Source organism: Anas acuta, chromosome 1 (genome assembly GCF_963932015.1).
Source record: "Anas acuta chromosome 1, bAnaAcu1.1, whole genome shotgun sequence".
In the NCBI taxonomy this organism is placed as follows: Eukaryota; Metazoa; Chordata; class Aves; order Anseriformes; family Anatidae; genus Anas; species Anas acuta.
In genome coordinates, this window is record NC_088979.1 from 129,683,472 (window position 1) to 129,702,867 (window position 19,396).

The window sequence follows — 19,396 nt, forward strand, 5'->3', positions numbered from 1 at the left end:
ACTTGATAAAAGTTTTGCATAGTTTTGACTATGCAATTATATTTCATCCCCTTTATGTGTTTACCCAACGTGCTAAAGAATTGCCCCACTTTCCATCTTTTATACACAATAGTTGAACAATCCAATTTATTTATTTATTTTTTTGTACAGTCTGCTATCTTTCTTACTACATGTAATTAAGATTTCTTCTCTGAAGAGGGCAAATCTGTGGTATTTTTAAGAGCTGTTTTGCAGAGTCATCAGTAGTATCTAAATGCTCCAGAAACATTAATTAATTTGTTTACCACACACATATTAAGGGGATAGTTACATTATTGATATTATTTTAGGAAAGTTTTATTTTTATTTTTTTTAAAAAGCTTTTATTAACCTCAGAGCACAAGGTCCCATGGAATTCCAATACAGATGCAAATGCTCAGCATTTCAGCAGATCAGACTCAAAAATATCAAGGTAGTCTCTCAGAAAAGGAAGAACACAGTTAGGGACTGAATGTAAAAGATTGGTGTTAGAATAAGCCAAGCATCATACTGGAGCTCTGTGTCACTCTCAGTAGTTTAATTCAGCTTTATTTTCTTTTCCTTTTCTCTACCTTTAAGATAAGTTCTTAAGCATGTACTCAGCATGGAAAGTCACAGTCTAAATAGCTTTATGTCTGGCCAAGTTCTGAAGTATGGAAAGCAGCTAACAAAGGTCAGAAAGTCATAACTATAGATAGTATTTTCTGCTCAGCCTATAATAATGGTTAAATCTATTACAGTCACTGAAGTTATGGGGTCAAATGCAATCAGAATCAGACTGTGCATCTAGCATTAGCAGTGATAATGACAGAGCTCATTGAGAGTCAGTCACATTCTGTGTAGCTCACGCAGTCTACATGGTGCCCGTGCTGTTGACCTTGGCGAGGGTAACTTTGATGTTCCCAGAAGTGAAACATCATGTAAGACTAAGCGGATTGCCATTTAATTGTAATCATTGGCACCTCATTAGCATTATTCTTTTTTAGACTACTTTGTAGTGACTTTGCAGTGGACACCAGTGATAAACATTTGAACTTTTTAGCATGGGTTAAATAAGTATTGTGGATTTTCTTCCCATTGTGATAAGGTTTTCACTACACAGCTCTTGCCAGTTTCTGTTTCACTAATTTATTTGTGAGCCAGAAACTCTATATCAGAGGGACAGAAAAGCCTGCTTTCTTTTAATGTCCTTACTCCTATTCCTGGAATACTTTTGTGAATGTAAAAATCTAATACGCAGTTATTCACAAAGATCTCAGCATCCATCAGTAAAATGCAGTCACCTCTAGCTAGAACAACACCAGGTACTGTCAATGCACAGGAGCATTGTGACAGTAATAGGGACATGTGGCAAGGAATCTGCTTGGTAAATGCAGCCATAGTGGAGAATTTCAGTGTGGAGCAGTAATTAATAGATACTGAGAGAAGGTGAATCCTTTGCACCTGCCTTTGCAGTTAAAACTTAATGATTCCAAACCTGAGCTTTCTTTGTCTGTTTTGTTTAGTTTTCATTTATCTCAATAAAGAGACAGCTGCAAAATTTAGAAGTGACTTCAAAATAATTTGGGGTGGCTTATCTAGGGGTTTAACTTACATCTGCCTCTAGAAATTAACTGAGTTAAAACTGAACTAAAAAGAGCAGCAAATAGTAGTGGTGGACTTAGAGGAAGAACAGCTCTGAGTATCAGAAAATATCTCATTTTCTATTTTCTTTGTTCCATTGGAATTTGTGGCTGAGTTGTAATATTCCACCTCTCCATAACTTTAATAACTCCATTTCTCTCTTGCCTACCTATGATTCCCAGCAGACTACCCAGCCACCAGATCTCTTTTTGTCCCCATTCCATTTCTCTTCTCTCCCCCCTATACCTTCAGTTACCAGCAACTTCCCTGCTCTACCAATTTTTCCAACAAGTCCAGGAAAGAGGCAAAATAATGTGGCCAGTCAGCAGGCCAGACAGCACAGATCCTTATGTATCATCGGATCATTAACCTGTGCCTCCTTCCACTGCTCAGCTGCCATTTTTTTTCATAAACATGCAGGAACCAGGACTTGTCTTTTGCCATCAGTCTCTTTGAAGTTGATTAAATGGCTAAAAAAAGAGGCAGAGAGACCACATTCACAAGTAATTCCCTGGGGAAATCAAGCTTAACTTGAGAAACTTTCTTTATGGTGCTAAGTCTGATGGGCACATCACTTAAGTGTCTTGTTTGTTTATATTGTTATTTAACAGTTTGACATTGACAAAGAAGCAGGAGAAAGACAGATTTACCATCGGTATTGTATGGAACGGGCATCTGTACATTGTGCCCATGTGTTCACCACAGTCTCACAGATAACGGCTATAGAAGCAGAACACATGCTTAAAAGAAATCCTGGTAAGACCTGAATTGTTTTCTTCTTATATTTCCTCTCAGTATCTACATTTTCTCACACTGAATTAAAATAACAGACAGGCATATAAACATGAAGTGCAAGGCACTTCGTGTCCATACATGTGACTACACTACAGAGAATAACTAGTTTACAAAAGAAATGTGCAGACGATATCACTTGAAACACATTCTAGTAGCATACGTAATGTGGAAGAAATTGAGTTCAGCACCATTCAATAGCTACATTCTGTACTGTTTTGGGAGAGCATTAGTTTACCTCTGTGGATAATATGTTTTCTTCGCAGGGATAGCTAAGCTTCAGGAGTATTGTCTACTGAGGTAGACATATATTATCACAATCTTCCAGTTGACCAGAGGTCAACTGATGAAAGCAGAAGGTGGAATATTTGTAATACATTTCACCAGCTTTTACACAGTGTGAGATTGGTTGCTTTGCTAGTACGAAGCAATATGCTCTTTTGAAACTATAGCAAAAGTTTTCATGTGTGAACCAGTGTTAGATGTGTTGTACTTTCCAGTGTTAACCCTGTTTTTCTCTAGTTAATATTGCAAATGATGAGAAAGACAAAAAAAATAAATCACAAATGAATGCAGTTCATTTGCCTATATTTCTCACAGCTAGAAACAGCAGTGTGGTTATAACCATCATGATTTTAGAACCTAACCATGATAATCATGGCCAATGATTTTGGACAAATCATGAACCATGATTTTCCACTAGACCAATCAGTACAGTTTAAAAAAATAGTTGATATGCATGCCCAAAACTTTGTCCAATTTTTCCCTTTGCACTTGTCTTATAAAATATGGAATTTATCTTCAAACCTTACTGTATTCCATGCATGGAGTTTGAGGAAGGTAATAATCCGAGCTTGGTGTGTCATTGAAATACCGTTTAAAACAGCACAGTGCTCTAGAAAGATAAGCCACAATAATCCATTCACAAGAATGCATCATAGGGGAAAAACTGCAAAACAGTTTTGAGACTATTTAGTAGGTGTGCTTATATCTTAGTTGATTATTTTAAGTATAGCAATGCTCAAAGAACTTTTGGTTTAATTTTGGTTTGCTTATTCTTTATAGATTTATTTTAGGTGAATTGCAGTGCTAATTATAGCTCTGAGACTGCTATCCCTATTACCTTCAATGCTTGAAGCCACATCACAGTTTATGCATTAGTATAAAGGTGAGGTTATCCATTGGATCCTCTGTCTCATTACTGACCAACTGACAATAGCATGATGAAATTAGAAGAAATTTCCTTTTTAAGCATGACAGCCACATCCTAAAAGTAATTTGTGTCTGGTCACCTAACCGGGGATCTTTCTGAAAGGACTTGTTTCTTGTCAAGGGCAGAGAACTCAACCTCTGAAAATCAGACTTTAGAAGCTGTTTTATATTGGCATGAGGCTTCTCCACACAATAGCTTTAATTAAAAATCATAGTTTATGTTTAGGTATTTTAGGAGATTGAAATCAGTCTGAATCCAGTTTAATTTGGGAGAGGAAATCTGCATATTGCAGATAGAACTTCAGGTGAAGCTGAAGGGAATTCCATGCCCAGAGATTTACAGGCCTGAGCTTTTTGTGTATTTTTGAAACTTTGAAGAAAGCAAGTAAATATATTTAATGCTTGGGTTAAAAAATGTTGACAAATACCATACTTCATGTTGATAGAGCTACCAAGAAATTCCATAGGAATTGGTACCACAAATCCTAGGGGACAATTATAAGTGGAAAATATGTTCTGATGGGAATAACTACTTCATTGTTACTTTAAATCTTAGACCACAAATAAACTGTATAGGGGGTCTATTCTCACACTATTTATTCTTTCTATAGTTGTGAAATCAACATAGATGTTGGCTGTTCAGAAATGTCAGCAAACTCTCAGTAAATCATTAAGCTTGAGTTCTGCAAAGGAACATGAATAGTGAAAGAATTTTTAAAATCAACTTCATGATCACTTTAGAAAACAAGCTTTTAAAAGGGGAGTGCAGAATTGGCACAAAATTGTTATCTTTTGTTTGCACTTGAATTCATTGAGAGGTAAGCTTCACAACAAAGTTGTTAACTAAAACCAGTTGAGGAAATGTGATAAGTACAGCGGTCTCTGATATTTCTCATTCATATTAAACTTGGATTATAATTTACATTACAAATGTCATCACATAGAAAAGCCTCTTTAAAACTATAGAGGGCTTTTGCATCAGGACAAAGGGCACTTTGCCATGTGTATAGAGTGTGCATAATAAGATAAAGTGTGTAGTCTAAACCTGGCAGAATGACTGCTTACATCAGACATATTTCACATGCTGCCATAGTGCTTCAGTTTTAGGAGTACTAAATTTGATCAGTAATTTATCAATTTGTTTGTCAAAAGCTGGAGTGTCTGATGTTAAACCTATTTTTTTTGATCATGCAAGATTCTGTCAGTGATCATAAGTTATATTGCCATGATTTGAAAACTGATATTGTGGGATTTCTAATATTTACATTCAGTTATGAAACATATTTTTTGTTACCAGTAGAGAAGACTTTGAATCAAAATTCCAACATATTTAGGTATCAGTTAAGATCTAAATCTAGACTTTGAATCTGCATATATTTGATCAAAGCCACAGGTGTAAATGCTGAAAAAGTGAGTCAACCCTGAAACTGCAATTTATCAAACGAAAACATCATACTGTACTGTTATTACTTAAATCAATGCCAGTTTATTTCCTGTGAATATAGAAGATGAATCATTCTGATTTCACCTACTTGGGATGATTTTAAAACAAAAATATCATTAATACATTAAAGAAAACAAAAGAACCCCACATTTAAAACAGGAACAAAGCCCTCTTTCATCACTTTTTCCACAAAGGCAAGGGTACATTTCTTCACACATATTCAAAATGTTATTGTATGTTGAGCAGAAATAGTGAAATGGATGCTTTGAAAAACCATGCTTATTTTGTACTGCAAAGGCTTAAGAGACAGATCAAGCCCCGTTACTGATGAAAGGGTAAATGGAGCTGCATTTGAATCAAAGAACATTTGAGTGGGTGATACACAGCCTGCTGCTGCTGGGTGAGAATGTCCAAAATGCACTGATAATAATATAATAAATACCAGACAGTGGACGGAAACTGGCCAGCAATACCCCCATCAAGGATTCTTATTTTGTTGGGAAGAGCTTGAAAGTAGTTACAGTGTCAAAGCTAAGTCCTGCATGAGCCAGTTCTCCCATGCTGAGTAAGTAGTTCAGAGGAAGGAGAAGATACACTGTTGGCAAACACAAGGAGAAATGGAGGGTGTTTCAGCTCTTTTAATGAAATACTTGTATCAGCCCACACAGGACTTTGGTCAGAGTAGCTCCACTGTAGTTCTCTGGTTATGGGCAGCAGAAAGCAAGAAGGACTCAAGATTTCTTGTTAGTGTCACCAAAACTCTCCTTTCTTGTCACGGAGAATCAAATCTCTGGAGCTTAACAAGCAAAAATTTCTGGTAAATGCTGGTCTTCAGTTTGAAATATGCTATTTCAAGAGAAATCCATCAAAATTTTTGGTGTTCCATGGTTACTAATAAAGGTTGTATTTTTATCTACTGCCATTTAACATAAAGAGTCCCAGAACACTTCATAAGGTAAAGAGTTATCAGAGATCATTTACTTGGACGGGAAATACAAATACTGGTAAAGTAGACTAAATTTCAAGGAAGTCATTAAAAATGGCCATGACATTTGCCTGAAAAAGGTCAGGCAAGTATATTGGACAGAATATGGAGAACTGATTGAACTTATTTTAAATGACCGTGATAAGAAAAGGGACCTGGGGTTATTGTTTGATAGCCAGTTGAACATGAGCCGGCAGCGTGCCCAGCTGGCCAAGAAGGCCAATGGCATCCTGGCTTGTCAGGAATAGTGTAGCCAGCAGAACCAGGGAGGTGATCGTCCCCCTCTGCTATGCTCTGGTGAGGCTGCACCTTGAGTACTATGTTCAGTTTTGGGCCCCTCAGTAAAGAAAAAACATCAAGGCCCTAGAGCGTGTCCAGAGAAGGGCTATGAAGCTGGTGAAGGGCCTGGAGCACAAGTCCTGTGAGGAGGGAACTGGGGTTGTTTAGTCTGGAGAAGAGGAGGCTCAGGGGAGACCTTATTGCTCTCTGAAACTACCTGAAAGGAAGTTGTGGGGAGCTGGGGGTCGGCCTCTTCTCACATATAGCTAGTGATAGGACTAGAGGGAATGGCTTCAAGTTGTGCCAGGGGAGTATTAAGTCGGATACTAAGAGAAATTTCTTTACCAAAAGGGTTGTGCTGCATTGTAATAGACTGCCCAGGGAAGCGGTTGAGTCCCTGTCCCTAGAGGTCTTCAAGAAATGTGTAGATGTAGAACTTAGTAACATGGTTTAGTGGTGGACTTGTCTGTACTAGATTAAAGGTTGGACTAGATGATCTTTGAGGTATTTTCCAACCTAAGTAATTCTGTGATTCTATGTATTCAGCTGAAGGAGCCTTGGATGTTTTAAAGATGTCATGTTGAGTGTCCCCAGAAATAAGAGACAGTTTGTATTAGGTCAGATGCTTAATGCTATAGCAAACCTCTGCTTTTGAGGGGAAGGAACAGAAAAAAAATGAATGTCAGGCATCATTGACTGAAAGACCACAATGGCAATAACTTCAAGCCCTGTATTAAGTGTATCAAGAGCCAGTGCTCTTAATAGTAATCTTGATGTGAATGGGGACAGTTAACTATATGTACTGAGATCAAAGGAAATGCTGTTTTTTGTTTTTTTTTTTTTTTCACGAAGAAGTGGTAGGGAATGGTATTTTTCATGAAGGTCATTTGGATGTTGCATAAAGCTTTAACAATGACTACAGCTGATGATTGTGGTTACTAGACATCTGATGACGCTTATCAGGTGTACAAGTATGAAATCAATGCTGACGCATCGTCTAATAATTAGAGTTTCTTCCTTCTTTGAAGATTCTTTGAATTTGAAGAATCTCTGGTGTAATCTAGTGTCAGTCTACTGAAGTCAGCTGTGTTACTGTGAAGGTACTGGCCCCTCTTTCTTTTCCATACACATCTTTAATAAATAAACTCAAAGGGAAGAAAACGACATTCTTTCCATTTACTTTAACTAGATTTAGGGCAAGCCTTTAAATAGCTGCTGTGCTGTACCAGAAAGGTGAAGGGTGACAGAATTTCAGTGTTGGCTGGAACAAGCTGCACCTATCTATAACTCTAACTTAGAAGGTACTGTATATGAGCAAATTTTAACTGCATGATGCTTTGGTATTTTTGAGAAGAGCTGCTATAAAAGTGTAAAACATAATATTCTGTGGCTATTTGAAGGAGAAATCCAACAGCTTAATGAAAGATGGTCCCTTCAGAAAGGTTTCTGATACACTCTTTTCTGGTAAATCCTCATAAGTCTGGATAGAACAGACTGTTTTGCCATGCAGTGAGCAAGTGCATAGTATGGCACAATTTCTGCTTTCAAGAGCTTTCAATGTACAGTAATAAAGCAGGCAACAGTGATGTCAAGATTAAAGTGGTGAAGGTTGTATTGAACAAAAAATGACCAAATGGAAGCATAATTTCTGTCCTGATAGGGCAAAAGGGACCTTTCTATCCATCTGGGTCTATGCTAATGCTGAGTACAGGTCAAAATGATACAAAGCCATTTCAATACTGTAGACAGTGGAATACCACATGCAATAGCTCTGAGGAGAAAACTGGTGGAAAGCATTGTGTTAGGCAGTGCTGTTCTCTAGCTATGAGTAATAAGACTATATTAACTGTTCACATGCTGACACTGAAAGACACTGGTTCTTTCCTTAAAGATTTCTCTGACTCTGAAGATGTCTACCTCTGCCTTTTCTCTGCTTTTCCAGATGTTGTCACCCCAAATGGCTTGAACATTAAGAAATTTTCAGCAATGCATGAGTTTCAGAATTTGCATTCCATGTACAAGGCTAGGATCCAAGAGTTCATTCGAGGTCATTTCTATGGGTATGCTTTTACTTTTCAAAATTCAGCAATGGTTGTCCAACTATTAAAAAAAAAAACAACTACAAAAAAAAAAAACAACAATTAAAAAAACAAACAAACAAACAAAAAAACACAGGAAGAACAACAAATACTTCATAATGGAGGTGAAATATTACCAACTTAGTCAAATATCCATCTGGGATTTCTCAATCAGAAGCCGAAGGAATTTCAGACACCAGCTCTAGCCTTGCTTAACATCTTATGGAATCAGGCAGAAGGTCAGAAGAAGGTCAGATGGTCTTTTTTTTGTTTTGTTTTGTTTGTTTGTTTGTTTTTTTCCAATTATTTACCCAAGATAGAGTTTATCAGATTAAGATAGTCACCGTAATTTAAAGAAAAGCCTCTTTGTCATTGTTTTCTTGAGACAGTAAATTCCTCCAGAATAGAAAGCTGGTGTGTGTTTTGTATGATTACATCTTGAAAAACATTTTGTGCTTGTCTGTTTTTTTGCTTGGTTTCAGCCACCTTGACTTCAGTCTTGAAAAGACATTATTTTTCTTCATTGCTGGGAGATACGAATTTTCCAACAAGGGAGCTGATATGTTTCTAGAAGCCTTATCAAGATTAAACTTTTTGCTGAGGGTAAGAAAGCTTCTGGAAATGTAGAAAAAGTAGATCTTACACTCAAACTTACCTTACTATGGAAGTGACATGCAAGAATTTCCATGCAATACTCTTGGTTTACAGGAAAATAATTACGGAATATTCAAAGTTTTCATAAAGCTTTCTCCCTGAATCATCAGAACATACAACACTCCCAGGTTGCTTAAAAATAATTACTTACATAGTTCAAGAAGTTAATCTGTGGTTACGACCCTTGTTTTTAAAGAAAAGTACTAAAAATATGCTTAAAGAATTAGCTCTGAAGGTATACTTATCAGAAGGCAAATAAAAAATCATCCTGTAATGATGCAACTTTAAAACATCTTTTTAATGCAATCACATAATTGATTAGAACCTGACCGTGATTTTTTTTTGACTACTATTATCATATTGGATGGGAATCTTGCATTAAAATTCCAAGTACAACAGTGTCCTGATGAGTGAGCATGGGGAGGCCAGTCACTGCACAATGCTTCTGTTTTCTCAGATAAAAATGAATGCAATGTTTCTTAGTTTGTGTATGGAGTACTTTAATGGAGAAAAGACCCAGACCTTGTCATGACCAAAGAGCAGAGAGAGTGACCTCTGCAACTGAGGTCACTGAAAACATCTCCAGATGTGTCACAAGGACTATATTAACAATAAATAAATATATATATATATATTTTTTTTTTTAAAAAAAAAAGGCTGATCAGTTTTCAGTCATCTCACAAGTTGTCCCAGTCTCTCTTTTGTACTTTGTCACTTAAATGATGTGGAAAATCTGAATAAAAACCTTGATACAGTATTGTCAGCAGGGCTGACAAAATACTGGTGTTCAAGGCCCTAAGTACACTTGTTCTACTGCTGCCTTCTATTAGAATGTCATTATAGCCTGTGGATTTCCTGGAAATACTAATCCACTCACTCACACAACAGATCACCTCATATAACTTAAGGATTTCCTCCACAACTTTGCCAAATACCTGTGTTTTGTTGTTTGGCAATGCTGTGCAAAAATAGCTACCTTTTATTGGCATTTACACAGCTATGAACTATAAATGCTAATAACATACATGTAGAAGGTCTTGCATGGTAAGAAGGAAAGAACTGCTTAAGCAATTATTGCAGCATTCTATTATTTTATCTGATGACTGATGCAAAACAAATGACAAGCAGCTAGGTTGATGGAAAATCAACAGAAACTGAGGTTAGTTTTCCAGAGTACTCTAGAAGTGTACTGGGGCTTGCTTTTCCCATTAGCTGAACATGGCTTTATTGTGCTACTGTTCCAAAGAACACTTGCTCTGTCATTAATTCTGGAGAGATGATTTGTCTGGGAACAGCACAATAACCTGTACCACCTGTGAATCTGAGAATTATAGTGCTTCTTGAACAAGTCTCCAGCAGTGTGCCTGAACCTCAAAAATGCATAGCATTGGATAGAATTATTCTACAGTATAAAATCATTTTCCTTTACTACTAAAACACTTGACTGATATGTCAAAGATAAAGTATGTATATTATGGCAGATTGTTAATATACGCTGAGATAATAGCATAATGGATTTTGGACCTGCCCTGAAGAAAGGGAAGGGAGGAATCTTAAAATGATAGATTAATCTTATTATTTTGTACTGCATGTTTTCCTATACTTCATTCTGAGAGAAGGTGTGCTAACAGCATGTTTGTGTGTCTAAAGTTTAGAGGAGAGGCAATTAAAAATAATGCAGTTTTTACAGCTCTGAACATAGTTTACTCTCAGTTTTCTTTAAAGAGCTGCTGACATGAGTAAACCTCTTTCTGCTCCCTGTGAGGAGTTTCCCTATAACCAAATTGTCATTTTTTTTTGTCATGTAGTTTTTGTCTTTGGAGTGAGATGGATGTGAGAGATGATCAAGAAGTTACTAGCAGTTCTTTGTGTACATGGCAGATTTTGTGCTAGGAGTTCAGGTACACAGTGGTTGCTGATAACATCTCTTTCAGAACATTCATCTGAGGCAGTGTTACTATGGAAGATAGTTCTGCTGGTTATAGAGAATCCCTTGCCCTGTGGCTGACCATACCCCAGCTAGTAAATTAATTTCTCACCCCTTTGAGCCAACCACATTTATGTCACATGAGAAAATCTGTGTTGTATTTTTAACTCTTTCTGTTTATTTTCACATCCTAAGCCATGGTCCTTAAGCCATGAGAAGTCAGGGAGATCCATGTTGCCCAAATTGGAACTCGGCAATTGACATGTTTGCCTGTATCTGTTTTCAGCTATACTTCTGACTTGACAAAAACTTCACAGCTGAAAGGAAAGTAATAAGATCAGAGCCTTCTTGGATAACTAATCAAAGTGTGTTTAGTTTTGCTGTGGCTAATTCTTAGTGTTAAAGTGGGCAATGATACCATGTGGTGAGATTCTTTTTTCCTCTCTGTCTCATGTCCATGCAGGTACATAAGAGTGATGTTACAGTTGTTGTGTTCTTCATTATGCCAGCAAAGACAAACAATTTCAATGTGGAAACCCTGAAAGGACAAGCAGTCCGGAAGCAGCTCTGGTAATTACCATTGTCACTGAAGGTCTTGTGTAGTCAAATAAGGAGACGTGCAAATGTTTCTGATTAATAATAATGCTTTCTTTTTGCTCTGCTAAAGTCAAGGATTGTGAGTAACATTTTGATTGTGAGAATGTATTTGTGGGGATGAAAGAGATGGGAATGATAAATAAGGGTAAATTATATATTTTTTGTTCTAGGTTATTTTTAGTGAAGTTTTCTTGTCATGTTTTGTAACAAGGTAGCAGCCAGTACTTGGTTTGTAGTGACAAAGTCAAATGCTCCAGAAAACCTAGTCTTCTGGATTTGTTCTGTTTCTTCCTTTGGACTTGACACTGAGCTGCCACAAAATAAGGACTGCTTGCTAATTTACAGGAGTAAGCTTCTCTGCCATAAGTGGGGAAAAAACCCTACCTAATTACATCTGCTCTCTTATTAAGAAATATGGAAAGTGTTCTGTCTAATCCAGCAGAAAAATAGCAGTTGATATCAATTGTGTGTAATTTTCTATATAGTTTACAATGAGCGATGGCTAGACCCAAGTGGTGAAACTTGCAATTACAAAGCAAAAACTCTCACAGTCCTCATTTTAACAGTTTTTCATTTTACAACTTTGAACAAAAAAGCAAATTAGGGGCAGAACTCAACATGCAGCTCTAAACTCACCTCCCTTTAATGGCTAAGTGATTCTGCACAGGAGGGGACATACTAAAACTGCACAGGAGCAGTGACAGAAATAGTTCAACATAGGTGATTGAACTTATTTAGCTCTTGCTATATCTGAAAAGATGACAAATAGGAAAGATCTATTTACTCTCTAGATTATCTCCAGAGTCATCTCTCAGCAATTCTGGGGGACTTGCAGGAATCATTCTACCTGGTTACCACTCTGGAAACAGGTGCCAAAAGGGTAGAGGGTGAAATTAATTGCTCATCTGTGGCTTCCTAAAAGCAATGCATCTGAGCTGCTTTCACTGCTAGTAGAGAGTGGTGGTTCTCTCCAGATAATGATTCATCCTATACCACCTCAGGAAGAGTCTAAGATGAGTGAAGGGAATCATCCCCTGAAATTGATTGTCACCATTGATTGATATGCAGAGGATTTACACAACTGGTTTTAACTGTAGATGGCTAAAGTGAGGTAACATAGCCAGAGTTTTTAATAAGACCTCTATATGCAGGAACTGGCTATTCAGATGGAAATACTGTTGAATCCTGAAGTGAATTCAAGTGAAGTCACTGCTGTCATAGGGCCAGGATCTGGCTCTGAATCAACTACAGGAAAATAATGTAAGCACAGTGAGAAACAGCCATGCTTGCAACAAGCCATTGTTTGCTTCTACTGTGTTTTTGATATGAAGTATGTAATGTTTGAATGCAATGCAACAGGTTTATATTAAATAAATAATATATGATATATTAGTAAAGTTTATTTAAATAAAATATGAAAAGGTTTTTCCCTGCTTTATCTCTACTACATGGTTGTTTCTCTGGTACTCAGTAATGCAGGTGCAATGGTAACAGTAAAGGTAACTTTAAAGATGTGAAATCACACAAAAAAAATGCTGTTTCCAGCTATTCTTCCCACTATGCTCTGTGAAGAGCAAAAGAGTCTTTGTGTCCTCACATGAAGAACTGTCATGGTCAGCATCTGGAGCTGGTGGATAAAAACGCCTGATATAAGTGTTAATAATATTTTTAGTTCATTTTAAGGATGTCACAGAACTTAAATGCTAGAAGACATTGGCAGTTATTGAGGAATACATGATGGCTGATCTGGGATATAGAATCACTTTTTTCCTCTCCTTATGAAACAGCAGCATATCCTATCTGAGTTAAGTTTTGGAGATTGCTCATGGCATTAGTCAATGAAAATACAGTTTTGAGGGGACTAGCTTACTGAGATTTGGATCAATTTGTTTTGACCTTAAGTTGCTTTACGTCTCATCCACAATTAACTCATCCACTACTGTATCTTTGTGAGCTGGAAGAGAGCAACTAAAAATTAGTATGTCAATTTTCAGCTTGGTGAAGTTTAGGATTTCACTTCACAAGTTTTGTCTTAGCCCAAAATCAAATTCTTAGAAAGTAGGAAAGAAGGAAAAGTTCCATGAAAGAGAGCATTTTAGTCAAATTGAGCATGTGTGCGCTATATTTTAAATAGCATTTTCATCTGTATTTTCAAGTTATTTATTACAGAGATAGGATAATATAAATGGCTCTTTATAGTTAGAATAGCCGTTTGCTGGTGTTCTTTCTCAACTAAAATATAACACTTCTGGGTTTTATTATTGGCTTAAAACATAGCCCATGATTTTCAGGAAGTTTTTTGTGTGTTTGTTTGCAAACTATTTTTTGTCAAACTACTTGTTAGTCTAACTCTTATTTTCAAAAGTCTTTAAGTTAAGAAACAGGTCTGAAATTGAAGGAAAAAGCTTGCTTTAAAATCCTTATTTATTTACCTCTCATATCCTACATCTTTCATAAAGTCATGTTAAGTTGGGAACCTCCGAGTCTTGATTAGTGTCCAATGTCAATTATTATGTTTCTTTACTTAAGAGTCATGTAAATGCTCTCTTTTTCATCGCTGAGATATAGTGTGGTTTTCTGATCAAAGTATTGAAAGTAATCACTGTTGAGTTCTGCTTCTGGCTTTGGCAGTTTGTCCATCATTGAAGGCAAATCATATCCTCAGTTGCAATGAATCTGTCGGTATGGCTGTTGGTCAGGTAAAAGACCTTTGAGAATGAGACCTCTGTCTGTTTCTGCATTCTTGGTTCCATCAGTATACAAGCACAATTTGATTTCCAGCAGCAGGAATCTCTTTTTTTCTTTGTCCTGGAGCTCGTGTTTATACATAAATCTATTTATTTTCCTAGGGACACTGCACAATCTGTGAAAGAAAAGTTTGGAAAGAAACTCTACAATGCCTTGCTAAAGTGAGTGTGTAGGTTATTTTGCTCTGCCTTGCAAACCCACATATTCAGCTGGTTTACCTGTGATATACTTGTGCTTCTACTCTGTAGAAGAAATTTTGGAATCCACAGAAAGGACATAGGTGAAGGATATGGGATGTTCTATTCTGTAAACAGGATACAGGATCAGCAAATTACAGAGAAAAACAAACAAACAAACAAAAAAAAAACATACTAGCATACTACTGTGGAGTCTTAAGAGACATGAAGATGTTTAAGTAGCACTGAGGCTTACTCACTGACAAAAGCAATCTACCTCAGCTTAAAAAATCACCAGAGACAAGTATGAATTAGTGGATTGTTCATAACCCTTTCAAAAGACAGATTATGTGAGCTGGAAGTGAATGACTCACAGCACAGCTGGGAGGACTGGAACTTCAGCAAAAATAAGGTGTGACTGAAAAACAGAAAAAATAATAATAATTCTAGCTTTTTTGGAAGCTAGTTGGAAGGACAGCAAGTGTATGAGAGAATAAAATGTAGGAAATATAGGAGGGCCATGAAAACTAAGGAAAGATTCATGTTGACACCAGCAGACTTCAGAACAGACTGCATTTGCTGTTTCTTCATTTTTTTAATGCAACTTTAATTCTCATTATTAAGCTCATAATTAAGCTCATTATTAAGTAAGCTTGTAGTTCTAGTTGTCAGAAAGACTAATAATAAGTCATTTGGTAAAGTAGGCTCTGTGTTGCCTCTGCAGAGGAGAAATTCCAGACTTGAACAAGATTCTTGACCGGGATGATATAACCATTATGAAAAGAGCCATCTTTTCAACTCAGGTCAGAAAACATACTGTTTACACAAACATCTGTTGTGGATGGTAAGCATGACTACATACAAGGATTGTACGTGACACATAGTCATATGTGTACTTTGAAGAACTATTCAGCAAATACTCTTCCCACTGGTAACATTTAAAGGTCTTCTGTGATTGTTTTTAATGACAGTACAACCCAAAATGATTATTTTGGTAATTCCATATATCTTCCTCCAGTCACATGCAAGTTTCCAAATTCTTCTGTTCTGCATAAAGTGCAAAGTCTTTGCATTGTTCCTGAAGCATGGATTCTTCCACTTTTATAAAATATGTAAAATCAATCTCTTAAGCAGAGATAGTAAAGTCGATCACCTACCACTAAAAACAATTAAAACTAAATGGTAGGCCTTTCTGAAAGTCAGTACAAATACATTAATTTTGAGGTAAATGAAGCTCTGACAGCTTTTATGGTCTCATTTGTAACCTGGCTTATACAGGAGCACATTATATGATCGCAACTTTCTCTTTTTATCTTAAAATGAAAGAATAAAAACCTATCCACATCAATGGCAAAATCTCCCAGTGTCTTCCACTAACCTTAGGCAATGATAGCAGGATGTGTTGCCAGCAGTTTTGCCCCTCATAGATTGCCTTTTCTCTTTTTAGCGACATTGTCTGCCTCCAGTGACCACCCACAACATGATTGACGATGGCAATGATCCAATCCTCAATACCATTCGACGCATTGGCCTTTTCAATAACCGGACAGACAGAGTAAAGGTATGTTCTCTGATTTCCATTTTAGATACAAAACGGATTTTTTTAAAAAAACAGTCAGTCTGGATCATTAGAATGGGAAGCACAGTCAGATTCTTGATAGAGGGGCAATAATACACTACTAGAGTACTTCTCCCTCTTCCTCCCTTTCCAGGAATAACTAGTTACTTTACAGATACCCCCAGTTGCTGTTTAATTAAGTTAATTTCAAATTAGAAATCTAATGCTAGGGATTTGACTGTTTTCATTGCTGCATCCTGTGCTGAACAAGGAACTACTGACATCCAGAAAGTACCATAGGTTATTTGCACCTGGATGTTAAACTCTGTAACAGATTAATTTGCTCAAAACTGGAGGTCTAGAGTTTCAGCACAGCCATTTCTGAGTATTGGTTCTTGTATTAAGAACAGTGCCCTGACGCTCAGCCTTTACTGTAAAAGCTAACCAGGATTCTGATCCTGAACAGAACTATTTCCTATTCATGCTGTCCTCATGTTTAATTCAATTGCTGAATCTAAAATTATGTAAATAAATTATTTCCTATACTTCCATGTATGCTTTACCAGACCACAGAAATGATCATCTCCATCTTCCACAGATGTCAAAGTTTTTTTGGTCTGGCAGTCTGTGGCATTTTCTCTGTTAACTATGGCTCTCTCTTCTTGCATTTTTTTCCTCTTCCAAACATCCTTTTGGTGGTCAGGTGTATAGTATCTCTGACAATGATATATCTCTTGTTCTCAGTATGCTGGCTGTTAAACTCATGAGGATAACTGCATAACCATTTTCCTCAACTTCCTAGTATGCTTCTTCATGGCTTAACTGTATATCTACTAAGCACGTGTCTACAATGAGCTCTGAGAATGTAATATGATAGTAATATACCAGATATAATAAATATAGGGTAGAAGGAGGCACTGTATATAAATGTATTAAAAATTACTCAGAACTAACAGCTTGAAGTCATTAGAAAGCAGATTGTGTATAACACTGCAGATACCTCCTCCTACTTCTCAGCAAACTTCACTGAAAAGGTGGTACAAAACTGCCATTACCACTGGAAAATTACCTACTACTTGAACAGAATGTATACTAAATGAGCTGATTGTATCAATAAAAGTTCTCTAAACTTGAAAGAGAAAGTCATCTTGAGACATGTATGACATGTCCACACAATTGTCATGTGAAAAAAACAGTGATGCCAATGGGAAATCTTACTTGAATCAGTGGGTTCAAATAAGCTTGCATATGAGAAGTTTACAGGCCATTTACTGGTTGAATACACTCATGTGTTGATTTATGCAAGTGAGTAGCATGACTCTGTTATTAAGAATAAATAAAGGCATCTCCTTGATGTGGAATAATGGTTGAAGTATGATAATTTGGGGAAGAAAGGCCCAGAGGTTAAACCCTTCCCTCATAATTCTTTCTACCAGAGCTGACTGGAAAACCTACACAAGATTCTTTACCTGTCAGTGGAATATGGGGCAGTAACACCAAGCTGAACAGAGTCATACAAATAAATTAGCTTGGGTCCTGGAAGAGGGACGTTAACCTAAACTAATAAGCTTTGTCTTTCAGCAAGATTAGTTAGCCCAGGCACAGGATTGTGATGATCGGGTTATAGTATGTCTGATTTCAAAATTCTTTCAGTTCTTAAAAGACCCTCTGAACACCATAAGCATTCCTATATTTCAATTGGAAGCTCAGGAGTGCTGTGTCCTCATGAGGCCTCCTCTAGAACAAGACATCCCTGTACTCTGTCTGTACCTTGGTACAGCCAACCAAAAGAACCAATTTAGAGTTGGTAATTGTCACAGCCTTAGCCATAATTCACAACGTGCATGGTCTTTTTTGATCAGGAAGAATAAAGCCAAAGACTTTTCCAGAAAGTACCGTTTATTATCAGTATTATTTCCAGGACAAGACCCATGCATGTGGCTTCATTACAAGATCATGTATTTTAGTGTGGGAATTGAATTAGGTAATTGAATTAGGATGGGCAAAGGAGGTATTGTCCAAGTACTTAGGAAAAGACCAGAGTGAAGGAACTGATGAAATATATTGATAATTAAAATGTATTGGTAGTTTCCTTTCACCTCTAATGTAACTTTTGAATATCCAGGTGATCCTACATCCAGAATTTCTTTCTTCAACCAGCCCATTGCTGCCCTTGGACTATGAGGAGTTTGTTAGAGGCTGTCACCTGGGTGTGTTTCCATCATACTATGAACCCTGGGGTTACACTCCAGGTAGGCAATCTGTACATTTAACTAAGTATCAAAGATGAATACACATTCTGTTGATGCAGAATAGCTTTACAGCCAGTTTCTTCTGGAGTGCTGAAAAAACTCTTTTGACTCTGTTTCCTCTGCAGTGCAAAGGTCTTACTGCTGGCAAAATTTGGGGGCCAGGTGGTATAAAATGGCATCTACTGACTGACAACTACTCAAATTTGTCCCTGCGCTGGACCCTTTCCCATACTAACATGTAATCTTTTGATTTTCTGTGGCTTTAGAAAAAAAATGCATGTTGAAAAACATGCATGTTGCTACCAGCAGACATACTTCAGTGGATTTAATTCAAGATAGCAATTAAGTTTGATAGACATATATAACACCATATCTAAGATATTTACCACAAACACTTACATAAAGCGATGGTGAATATCACAGACTTAAAGGGAAGTTTCTAAAGATAGAGAAAGCTTGTAGTTTCTGACATTAAAGAAAAAAAAAGTTAACAATCCAAAATTTACAAAAGGCACTTAACACCTAATGAGATCAGTGCAAACTATAAACATGAATACTTGTGAAGATCAAATACTAGGTGTCTTTTATGTCCTCCAACATATCTTCTGTAATCTCGATACACATCTAAAAGTTTAGATGCTCCTCTGAAGTGCATTTTCTGCAAGCCAATGAATCAGAATAAAAATTTTGCAAAGTTGATCATTCTCCAGAGCTATTTCTCTCCAAGTAAGAGACCTATCTAATTCCAACTAAGACAACGGTCTTGCATTCCGGCAATTTCTCTTCCTGATCAAGTTTCAGGTAAAGTATAAAGAAAATGTGACAACCAGGTAACTTCGAAGTAACCCAGCCAGAAAAGTTAGACTGTTAACAGTTTTGAGGAAAGCTGTGATTTATGCTAGTTAAAAGAATAGCTTCTCTTTCTTTTATTAATGCAAATATTTTTTTCTTTGTTGATATACCCACTTAATTCTCCAAGAAACAAAAAGTGGTGGTTTTTAGGTGGATTTGTAGCTCTGTTTTATAGACACATTCTTTGTTATCATATGAATG

General features: G+C 36.8%; 1 protein-coding gene across 4 annotated transcripts in view; it reads left to right on the plus strand.

Moving 5' to 3' along the window:
* The window catches only part of GYS2 (glycogen synthase 2), a 54,545-nt gene that overhangs the window by 24,829 nt on the left and 10,320 nt on the right, over window positions 1–19,396 (plus strand). For all 4 annotated transcript variants that reach the window (XM_068655820.1, XM_068655802.1, XM_068655810.1 and 1 more), the window contains 8 exons: window positions 2,253–2,397; window positions 8,296–8,413; window positions 8,914–9,034; window positions 11,476–11,582; window positions 14,459–14,518; window positions 15,258–15,336; window positions 15,981–16,094; window positions 18,217–18,343. In XM_068655820.1, the coding sequence (XP_068511921.1) occupies window positions 2,253–2,397; window positions 8,296–8,413; window positions 8,914–9,034; window positions 11,476–11,582; window positions 14,459–14,518; window positions 15,258–15,336; window positions 15,981–16,094; window positions 18,217–18,343 (871 nt within the window). The remainder of the gene's footprint in view (window positions 1–2,252; window positions 2,398–8,295; window positions 8,414–8,913; window positions 9,035–11,475; window positions 11,583–14,458; window positions 14,519–15,257; window positions 15,337–15,980; window positions 16,095–18,216; window positions 18,344–19,396) is intronic.